General features: G+C 37.8%; 1 protein-coding gene across 4 annotated transcripts in view; it reads right to left on the reverse strand.

Annotated features, from left to right (window-relative positions):
* Nucleotides 1-12201, reverse strand: part of corin (corin, serine peptidase) — a 69770-nt gene that overhangs the window by 3655 nt on the left and 53914 nt on the right. For all 4 annotated transcript variants that reach the window (XM_088924040.1, XM_088924202.1, XM_088924118.1 and 1 more), the window contains exons 15-21: nt 12008-12118; nt 11011-11134; nt 10204-10332; nt 9588-9637; nt 9199-9373; nt 1463-1734; nt 1227-1360 (exon numbers count right to left, since the gene is read on the reverse strand). In XM_088924040.1, the coding sequence (XP_088780166.1) occupies nt 1227-1360; nt 1463-1734; nt 9199-9373; nt 9588-9637; nt 10204-10332; nt 11011-11134; nt 12008-12118 (995 nt within the window). The remainder of the gene's footprint in view (nt 1-1226; nt 1361-1462; nt 1735-9198; nt 9374-9587; nt 9638-10203; nt 10333-11010; nt 11135-12007; nt 12119-12201) is intronic.

The raw sequence follows: 12201 nt of genomic DNA on the forward strand, positions 1-12201 counted from the left end.
CATTAGAAGCCACTCACAAACACACTGTACTGTACACACACACACCAGGGTGAATTTTCCTAGAAGCTGACTAATGTGACAATGTGTCCTTTGACTGAGAGAGGAAACCGGAACACCCAGAGAAAACCCAAACAAAACAGGGATAACACTCCACACAGATGGCACACCAAGTCCAAAATTGAACTTAGGGCCCTAAGTGCTGCCCTAGTTACATACCTCATCATGAAAATATCTTAGATATTTAAAATAAAATTATTTAATAAAAAATCATTAAAACATTTACTACAGAAATTAGCTATTTATCTTTACAAACACATCTTACAGAAATGTTATTCAAAACTAATATTCCTTTAATTATTCAAAGCTTTCTTGGTAGTGCATTAAAGAAACTTTTCTTTCTTAGAATGTGAATTTCTGCACAATCATCCTACAATGGAGTGGAATGATGGACTGAATTTCTGTAGTACTTGCATTGATCTAGGGTTCTACTGTATATATTTTATGTATATTGCCAATATCAGACTTCTGAAAAGTCTCACACATTGTACCATTTGTGACTATGTATTCCTTTTTCTCTTACAAAATTAATTAAAAAATTAGCTGATCAAAACAAAATTAGCTGATCTTGTTTTTTAATCTATTTTCTGCATTACAAACTACATATTACATGTATTCTTTATTCTTTGGTCATTTCCCTGTAGCCAGAGAATTACTCAAGAGAGACCTCTCATTTACATGTTCAGGTCACTGAAGAGTAGCATTTGAGCAAATGCCTGTACAACAGTTCAGTTTCACATCCATTACTTGTGCCATTATACACATTTGTTTATATTTGCACAATTTAAAGAACATCTACAACAACAAACACTCAAATTAAAACAGAAAACCTGAAAATTTGATTATATTGGATGCATTATTTTATTACTTCTGAAGGTTGTGCTTGGCAGGTCAGCTGTTTTGATCATAATGATACTAACAACCAAGGTACAGGGTTTAATCCTGTCTGACTCTTAGAAGGGATTGGTTACTGCCTCATATTATTTTAATACCCAAGGAAACCTTATCTTTGGTGATAATGGATACAAAGCATTATTGCAACATTCATACAGTTCCACTTACTTCTACTTGGATACCCGGCATACAAATGTAGTAATTTTCAGAAAAATGAAGCAGCATTTAACTACACTACAGGGTTGGGAGGTGGGCGCATGGTTTCCAAATCTTACCATGCAGGAATCAACAGTCCCAGATTCATATCCAGCGCATAGCATCCGAGAAGTGATGGTTTTCATGTCAAAAAAAGACTGACACTGATCCATGGAGATAATCCTGACTTCACCCTCTTGTAGTTTGAAAGGCACTATGAAATTAAAAGGAAAACACATAATGAAGCTTTTCACTTTAAACCAAAAAAAGAGATTTCTCCTAATTTCTACAACAAATAAACAGATTTTTAACTTACTTCTGTTACCCATGTGCCCCCATCCAGTGATGTAACAATAGGTGTCAGGCAGAGGGGGCTGGCCTTTGTGAGGTAGGCAGACAGGTCTGACATAGCTGGTTTCATTGACCTCTGTGTCCAGTTCCACTATACTGATGTCATAATCCACCACAGCTCTGTTGTAGCGGGGGTGGACTATAATCCGCTTCACCTTCCTTGTCTGCATAAAAGGCGATGGGTGATCTAGGTTGTTGATACCAAATACAACTTTCCAAACATCTGCATCTTCCCGGCTTTGTGTGCACAAAGGAACAGAGAAAGAAGCCACAAATTAAGATAATGGCTGATTCCATCAAATCTTCAATTGCAAAACAAATTGTGGTAAGAAAACCTCAAGATCAAGATTACGACAATTATAGCAACCATATCATCCTGCAACTCACAACTGGAAACCCACTGACCCTGGTCAGTACCTGGATGAGAGACCTCCTGGGAAATACTGAGGTTGCTGCTGGAAGAGGTGTTAGTGGGGCCAGCAGGGGGCGCTCACCCTGCGGTCTATTCGGGTCCTAATGCCCCAGTATAGTGACAGGGACACTATACTGTAAACAGGCGCCGTCCTTCGGATGAGACGTGGTCATTAAAAATTCTGTAACCGTGGAGTCCTGGCCAAATTTCCCATTGGCTCTTATCAATCATGGCCTCCTAATAACCCCCATCTATGAATTGGCTTCATTACTCTGTTCTCCTCCCCACTAATAGCTGATGTGTGGTGAGCGTTCTAGCGCACTATGGCTGCCGTCGCATCATCCAGGTGGATGCTGCACATTGGTGGTGGTAGAGGGGAATCTGCACTACCTGTAAAGCGCTTTGAGTTCAGTGTCCAGAAAAGCACTATATAAGTGTAAGCAATTATTATTATTATTATTGTTGTTATTATAAAGAATCAAAGAAACATGTCTTTTTGGTGATACATTGTCAACAGTAAACACTGACTCCTTAGGAGATCACAGAGCAAAAGAGAAAGTACTACATTATTTATTAACTGCATTTTCTCCCATACATTCTAACCCTCCATTTCATTCAATGAAATAACACTTCAGTTTTCAATCAACAATCTTCAGATAACAAGTACATTTTTAATTTTGGGACCACAAACAATTCTGTTGATGTTTTCTGCCCGAGGCTGAGAGAAACTCCACTGAATAGTTTCAACAGAATATACTGTAAATAACCATCAGATAAAGATCTAGAACCTGTAACTTGTAAATATGTAGCAGCTAAATTAATCTCTCATTTGTAAACTTTATTATGTTTTAAGACCTGGGCACGTCTATGTCATTTTGAAGTACACATTTTAATACATAGCAGCATTACCATCTTGAAATCTGCTCTCATAAAATTTAAGAAGCTGTGCAAGGCTGGTTAGTACTGTAACTGAAGATAACCAGGTCGCAGCTGCAAGTGGTGTTGGCTGAACAACAGGTTCAACTTTGGACCAGAATTGCACCCCTTGTATTGCAGTTTTGTTTCTGTTGTAGAAGACTCCATCTTTCAGATTAGACCATTAATAGAAGAGGTGACACCATGGACTACAATGATCACGTGGCACTGTTCATAAGAATAGGGGTGTTATTCCCAGTTACTTCCTTCCTACATTCCACTTTAACCATTCATAATCCAGCCTTACTAAATCCATCCATTTTCTAACTGCTTCTTCCAATTCAGGGTCGTTGAGAAGCCGGAGCCTATCCTGACAAGCAGCAGCCTCAAGACAGGGTACATCCTGGATGGGATGCAATCACAAGGCACACACGGACAGAAACACAGACACACAAACACCTGGGGACAGTTTTCCCAGAAGCCAATTAACCTACCAGTACATTTTTGGATTGTGGGAGGAAAACCATGCAAACATGGGGAGAACAAATTGCACTCTAGTGCCTCAGGTCCAGAATTGAACCCAGAATGCCCTTTTTTAGTATATGTCCACTTTAATTAAATTGATGCACTGTCTATAATGGCTGTCTCATAGCACCCAAGTAGGTGCTGTACTACAGATGCAGCCATTCAAAATGCACGGGCGATACCGCATTATTTTCCGGTATGCTGTACGCAGTCTACCGCAAGTTACCGGTAAATACCGCAAGTTACCGGTAAATACCGCTAGCAAAATAATAGTATCCGGAATTTCCGCAAGGTGGAGCTAATAAAGCTCAACCTCTCATGTTTGAGCTGTAGCCATCAAAGTCTTTAACGAAGATATTAATAATAGTATTAATAATAAATGACCTTGGACAAGCTGTAAACTCAAAGTATTGCCCTGGTCCACATTCTTTTTTTCATTGACCGTCTTTGTAAAAGTAACACCACAGCATTTCGCAATCACGCATTTTTTTCCAATCATGCAAAGTACAGTAATTTTTGAGAATCGATTCACCATGCCTTACACATGCTCATAAAAGAGATTGATTTAGGAACATAAACATATTACCGTATGCAAACTGTACTGTATACAGTATGTATATGTATATTTAATGTCTTAACTGTGCCCGTTTAAGTATTGACTATTCATATCTAATTTTACCACTGAAGGGAAATCTTAGTAGCTGAGCATAAAAAGAATAGGAGCATACTGCAACGCGTGTGAAGGCCATAAACGATATTAATTTTGGAACATAAACATACAGTATATGGCTGGTCTCGGTACTTTAAAGAAAACATACACGAAACATGGTTTCATTATGACCAGAATCTGTCTTGAGATATTTTTAACTTGATTTACAGTATTTGAGAGGTATGTCTTAACACTGATACTACAGTGCTTAAGTACTGCTCACGTATATGTTTCTAGGTTTATATTATGCATTTCATACGGTCAAATTACTTTTGAGCAACTAATAAGAAGCGCGAAACGGTATGCGTTTTAGTTTCGTTTCGTGCTGGGACTGTGCTGTTAGTTTCCTGACTCCCATGTCACATGGTCTGTGATTGAAACCTGTAATACCGGTTTAATTCGTCACAGCCAGCACTCCGGTTGTAAAGTAGAAGCAGGCGAGATTTCCAGCGAAAAACACCTCCCCCTTCTTCAGGTGTGAGGGTTTTCTGCTCAGAATGAAACGCTAAAATGTAATGTAGGCTCTGAATGGGTTCAATTGTGATTTGGGCTTGATTAAGGTCACTGCCTTTCATCTAAAACCCTACTTGAATCCTTCTAAACTAAAAATCAGTGTTTGTGAGTTCTAAATAAAGAGGTATCCAGGTAACAGTGAAACGGGCGGACAGTCTGGGGAGATCGCCCGTTTTCCATGTAAATAGTTCCCTGGTTCCGCACCCCTTGGTGTTTCTCTCGCTCTCTCTCGGGTCACCTGATCATTAGCTCGAAAGATTTGAGTGCTTTGTGTATATTCTAATGGTAGTGGGGGCAGGGTGTGTGGGAACAGGTTTGGTTGAAATTGCATTGGAGATCTATGTTCTTCACACCTGAAACATTTTCTCTGAAAGCATTTTCTTCGCAGTTTAACCGATCTTGTTACAGCATGTTACAGTTTACTATTATTAACCATATTAATTTTAAGTGCTTAATGTAAAATCTTGTAAAAATATATTTTCATTGTTCAAATATACATTAAGTCTGACTATCATATAATAAGTTAAATACAAAACTAAAGAAAAAATAGGGTTAAATATAATTCAAAATATTTTGCTAACAATGTTAACTGTTTATGAATAATAAAATGTATTAGCTAAGGAGTAGGATGGCACAGTTGTTAGTATGTTTTTTGTTTTGTTTCTTTTTCATAAATACAACAGTAGTACCTGATGTCTCAGTGGCTTTCAAAATTAAATTATGCATGCAAACCTGTGAACTAGAAAGATAACTAAGATATCCATCCATTTATAATGGTGGCAAAGTGGTTAGCATTGCTATCTTGCAGCACTGGGGTCCTAGGTTCAATTCCTGCCATCCTGTGTGTGTGGGGTTTACATGTTCTCTCTGGGTTACATGGTTTTTCTCCATATGTGTGATATGACTCCCTCTCGCACTCCAAAACATACTGGTAAGTTAATTGGTTTATGGGAAAACTGGCCCTGGTGTGTGTGTGTTTGTGTCTGTCTGTCCTGTGATGGACTGGCGCTATGTCCAGGGTGTATTCTGCCTTGTGTCCGTTGCTTACTGGGATAGGCTCCAAATCCTCTGTACTGGATAAAGAGATTAGAAATGGAAGTAAAGGCACTGTGTGGATGGAACTATACACAGTGTTAGAAACCCACTATGAAATGGCAGCATCTCACTGAGAATAAAATATTTTATACTGCTGGCTTAAGGAAACAGCCTTTCCACCTCTCTTGCACATCAGTATCCATACCTAGTTATTTAAACAACTTGCCTCTAATTATAAACATCTTAATATGCTGGCTCTGTGGATCCGCATCAGCTATGTTTGCCCATTCCTTCAATTCATGTGCATCCAACACACAGTTCAATGCCAGCAACTACACATAATCTAAAATACAATCCTTATTTCAGTATCTATGTAAACATATAGTCTGTTAACTTCATCATCTTCATCAAAAGTATGCCTAACCCCATTAGGAAGTGTTCTTGTTATAAGTGTATTCCACAGCTTTCCCCAAACTATCTTCTTCTTGCCAACATCTCTAGTCTTTTATCCTGCAATAACTCAGCCAACACTTAAATCTCCAAAAGCTGCTTGTGTTAATTTCTTTAAATCACAAATATCATGTGTAAATACTGGCCATGTAATACTCTGCATTGTGGAATAATAGTTTATTTTAAAGGGAACTAGAGAAACTAAGAACTAGAGAAATCTAGTTTTTTTCTAGAATTAATAAATGCACATCCTGTTCACTGGGGAAATTAAATCCACACTGAGCAATCTTCAATATGTTCAGAATATGACAGCAAGAATCCTATCAGGGATGCATTACACCTGTTTTCAAGTCCTTGCACTGGTTACCTATCAGATTTCGAGTCAACTTCAAAATCCTTATCCTCCTTATATACTGTCCTACAACTGTTATTATTGATCTCCGAATTATTGTACTTGACATGACTTCATTCAGCCTTTCCTGAACGTCTATGACAGGCAGAGAGAGTGCTGTTTCTGGTGCGATCTTTTACTGCTGACATTTCACTGTTTTAAACGAACAAGAAATTAGATTGCTCATAAATCACTTATTCTATATAAACACAGCGTAATTGCCCTCCGAAAATCTTCTTTTTCTTGTTCGTTTTAGAGACCTTGATCGAAACTGATTTTAGATGTCAGAAAGGATTTATTTTCCCTGTATTTCCTACATTGCTTTGTCGAGATTTTAACTTTATATCTAACTTTATATCTAGGCTCAGATTTCAACTATAAATCGTACAGTAATTAATAGCAGTAAATACTGATGTTTATACATAAAAAAGTCATGCCTTGGAGTATAGACCCCCAAAGGAATGCCATAGACTCAAACTGCAAAATAAACACATACAGAAAGAAAGTATTTGTATTGTAATTGCAAATCCTGGTACTGTATGAGTGATTGGTATGACTTTCCTCATTACAAATCTCTTATTAGAATTTAAATTTCTCTGTAACTCCAGGTCAGAACAGAGAAAATGTAACTGCCTTAAGGAGTTTACGATTATGAAAAATAGAAGGATAAGCATGATACGTATGTCTTCTGTCATTTTCTAAGTCATGTTACTGAGCACCAAATCTTATTGAGAATATGAATCCATTTAAGGTTTATACCATTAAAGTAACGGTTTATTCCATGCTGAAAATGTTTGTACCAGACTTTTTTGAGGCCTGTTTAATTGTGTCTGAAGTCTGATGTTGTAAATTTTATTGTTAAAAAGATCCATGAAAATGTCACTACTAAAGTTAGCTGGTACTGTTGGTACTGTAAGTGGCAAGTAGAGCTCATATTTTAGATTTTGTGTAGTTGCTAGCGTTGAACTGTGTGTTGGATGCACATGAATTGAAGGAATGGGCAAACATAGCTGATGCGGATCCACAGAGCCAGCATATTAAGATGTTTATAATTAGAGGCAATTTGTTTAAATAACTAGGTATGGATACTGATGTGCAAGAGAGGTGGAAAGGCTGTTTCCTTAAGCCAGCAGTATAAAATGTTTTATTCTCAGTGAGATGCTGCCATTTCATAGTGGGTTTCTAACACTGTGTATAGTTCCATCCACACAGTGCCTTTACTTCCATCCATTTCTAATCTCTTTATCCAGTACAGAGGATTTGGAGCCTATCCCAGTAAGCGACGGACACAAGGCAGAATACACCCTGGACATAGCGCCAGTCCATCACAGGACAGACAGACACAAACACACACACACCAAGGCCAGTTTAAATCTAACCTCAGAACCTTTCTTTTCAGAAGACTTAGTGTCTGTATCTGCTTCATTTTCTAATTTTGGTAGCACCTCTAACTGCTTGTCTTTCTTATATGCATTTACTTTGTAATCTGTGGTCCTTTTATCTGTTTTTACATCTACTGTATTGCTTTGAGATGCCACCTTTAATGGTGATATATCAAATAAAGTTTTTTATTATTGTTATAGGGAAACATGATCAGATTGTCCCTGGTTCAGAAAAAAAGATCTAAAGTATACTAATTTGTCACTCTTCTAATTCCCTTTGCTAAATGACTTTTCATACTAATCTGATCAATCTAACTGCCAGTTTTCTGTGCTTTCTCTATCCTGCTAGATTTGCAATTATTCTGAAAATTTTCATCTTGAAATAACTCATTTCTAAATACCTTTTTCACTGTTAACATCTTGCAGCAACTCTGCGACAAAATATACACTCTGACAGTTCATCCTGCTACCAACATTAAATAGAACAAATCTTAAGATTTCTATATTTATGTCTTTATTTAGTGGTTTCATTAGTGACAAAGGCTAAACTTTCTTGGAAAAATGTCTTTTATGTGTTGTGGAAAAAACTGACTTGCTTTAACAAAATATGTTTACAAATCCTTTCACCTGGCATTTTCGTAGTTAGAAATTATGGAACGCTCTGTTAAAAGCAAGGGAGTTTTTATGTCCGTTGCAGTTCTTTTGCAACATGAATATAATCATACCGTTATTAAATTCTTTAGATACGCGATTCCATATTATATTCCCTTTTAATCAAATTCTAAAAGTATGCTTGTTGACTCCGGTATCACGTTAGTTAAAGACTTCGAAGCTTACAATGTTTAGGGAGAAATGGAATACCGGTGTGTATTTTTTTCTTTAAAGTACCAAGACCAGCTATATACTGTATGTTTACGTTCCAAAATTAATATCGTTTATGGCCTTCACACGCGTTACAGTATGCTCCTATTCTTTTTATGCTCAGCTACTAAGATTTCCCTTCAGTGGTAAAATTCAATATCTACAACGGGCACAGTAAAGACGTTTACAGTAAGTCTTTCTACGACAGACCAACGGACCACGAGTGCCCCTGTCGGTCAACCAATCACGCACCGCGGTATCCCGTGTCATCATACCTGCGGTATCTGTACCGCGGTGTCTGTACCGCGCACTTTGAATGGCTGCATCTGTATGACCGCACTAACTGAAGGTCCCCTCCTATATACTGTATGTGAATTGCTTTGGGATGAAAAATGCTACTGTATTTAAATTCAAGCAAGTATTGTTATTAATACCAATCTGATAAATATATAGTACCTGTATATGTGTCCCTTAACTCTAATTCTAAATTAGTATTCTAAATACTCACCCTTCAAAGCAATGTGCGACTGTCAGGACCCACTTCCTCCCAATGAGGACGCAGCCACAAATGTGCCCACTGGGATCACTCTGCAAGGAGCACTGCCAGGGCCAGCGGCCAGGGCGACTCGTCCGGCCTCCCAGGATCCTTTTGGACATACGAGCTGCAGGCCGGCGGCCACAGTCTACAAGACAGGCAACAAAAGTCAGGAGGACCAGGCTTTGAAGACAGACAATTTCATTCATATTCACTTCAGCTCATATTAATCTGGAATTTGTGTCCATCTTCCCCAACTCAGTTTCTACTAGTCCACCTATTATAAGTCAAAATGTGACCCACCAGCCAAATGCGTATGAAAAACTCAACTGCTTTTTAATTTTGTACCTCTTTGTGCTTACCTTCTTTAACACAATGAAGAGACACTTTCCTTCGACTATGACAGGTATGTCTGCAAAAACATAGGAAAAGTATGAAGATGATGAAAAGCTGTATGACAAATATTTTTGTTAGAAACAAAACAATTCTATTAGTACTGTATATACAGTTTACACTATAAAAACCCATTGATCTTTGCAGCCCTGGTATTTCACTGACATCTTGTGGTAACAATTCAAAATAACATGATGAGATCAAGGCTGAACAAATCCAGCTCTCCAGTTCTCAAAGCTCTACTGCAGCAATTTGTTTTTGTTTTATTTAGTCTCTTGTCCATCAAATGAATTGTTTACCAGGCAAATAAGCATTACTTTAAGGTTATTATCTAAAGTTGATTTAATGAAAACTAACAAACTCCCTAGACTCTCAATCCTTGAGAACAGGATGCTCTTTCCTGCAGCACTGTCCACTTAAACAGAAGAGAACATTCAACAAACCATTGGTACATTAATGGCTGTACAAAATGTATGTAGTCTTATTCAGTGCATTTCTATGGTTACAGTGACCACTTGATGATTTGCAAGCAGTAAATGTGCCATTTCTGCCTGTTAGTAATGCTGTTTTCAGTAATGCTCTTACCCTTTCTTCTCTAACAGCCCCTGTAGAGAGGAACCATTCCTGTGTTTCCAGTCAGCATGAACATGTAGCCACTTCCTGCGCCCCAGCTGGTGATGGTGTTCTGGTACCATCTCTACTGTGGCTGGCTCCCTGTGTTAAACCACACACAGAAAGGAGGATCAAATAATGCAAAAGAGTTTTGTTCAGGTCTCAAGTTGTATTTCACCCCCAAATTAAAATATTACTGTGTTTGTTCATAGAACCTTTATTGTAGCTTTATTTTGTTACATGCCTACCAATATGGTAAACCACTGTAACACGTCATTACATCTTGCCTCTCGGGAAGCTGTCTGTACATTATCTGTACTGTACTCCATTTATTGCATCATTAAATCCACAAAACATGTTCCCACTGTATTTGTAATAGTTGTGGGAGATTGACACATAAAGACGTGAGGCATATGTGAAGTACTTTGAACCGCAACTTTCAGAACTGGCAGTGGACATTTCATTTAGTTCAAGTTTGCTCAAAGCATATTCTTACTGCTCCTAAGACAGGAAGACAGGAGTAATACTTGTAATGTAAAGTATTCACCCGGAAATAATAAAATGCCATTCATGCCCATTGCATTGACAACTTTTTATTTAAATTCTGAAAATCATTGGAGCTCTGTTCCTACTTGCATGATACATGACAGCATTTTAACAAGTTGAAAACCACAAAACATTAAACATGGTGGCTCAAAGTTAAGGTAAAGCTGACTATAATATAATATTTCACTTGACCTGGCAGTTTGCAGAGGTTTTTCTATTAGCTACTGACCTTACCCTAAACCCATCTGCTTGCAAGCCAGCTCACTCAGCTTGTGATGCCAGTTGTCAGCACAAACATGGTATTCTGAGGCTGTTTTGTGGACTGTCAGTAGAGATGAAGGCGTCTTAGAAAGAGACACTATGGGAGGAAATGACAAAGTTACAAATTTGGCCAATTTTCTCACCTTCTGTATTAAACTCTTTCTGTTTACACATTTCTTGTTGTTACTCTTTTGCTTTCCATCAGCAACGGTATTGTTTTGTGTTCTGTGCTGGTACACCAGATATCAAAACAGAATTTACAGTTATAGTCTGGCAAATCTAAAGGGAAAGTCTGTATCAACGTTTGGAGCTCCAGTAGGCTAGATCAGAGGAGTGCTATAAAAAGGGTACTATACTGTACATCTCTCAGACTTCAGTTCTGAATCATTCTGGATCTAGTTCTTCCCTGGTACTGAAACCGGTAGATGGGAACTTGCTTATAGCTTTTATTTATTGGTATTATTGGGTTAAATGTCTTGTTGACGTTCGGAAAGGAATTATTAAGAATGTGTGAGGTCTATGTCGTAGAAACAAAAGTCAAATGTTTCAATATAACATTCTTTTATAGTGTAATCCCATTATGATTTACAATTACTGCAGCTGGAACATCTACAAAAACAACATTTTGGATAAAAAATACAATAAAATACAGTATTATCCATTTTCTCCTTTCAACAAGTATTTTTAGGAGCAAAAAAGAATGCACAGCTCCCACCTTGATCAAGAAAAACAAACTTAAAGCAAACACTTAATAAAGCAGCGCATAAAGCAGAAATAGTTTATTTTTGCAGAAAAGAGAAGATTGTTAATCGACAAACGGTTTTATTTTGAAGTTCAAAAACTGCCTCATAGGAACTGAGTCGTACAGTCACTGAATTACATGAAGGATTTCTGCTGCAACTCAGAAACTAAGCTCCTTCTTCAGACACAGGCATGCTGATACAGTGAACCTCAGTCAAAGAGGACTTACCACAGTTCCACTCATCAGAGCTGTCAGTACAGTCCTTCTTGCCATCACACCACAATGTGCGGTGAACACACTTGTGATTGTTACACGGAAGCTCGTTATCAACACAGAAAGCTGAAAAAAGTCAATTACAATCACGGGAGATATCAAAGATACAGCACTGTGTTCAGCATGAGCTACAGCAACCAAATAACTAC

Source organism: Atractosteus spatula, chromosome 1 (assembly GCF_055471065.1).
Source record: "Atractosteus spatula isolate fAtrSpa1 chromosome 1, fAtrSpa1.hap1, whole genome shotgun sequence".
Lineage (NCBI taxonomy): Eukaryota > Metazoa > Chordata > Actinopteri > Semionotiformes > Lepisosteidae > Atractosteus > Atractosteus spatula.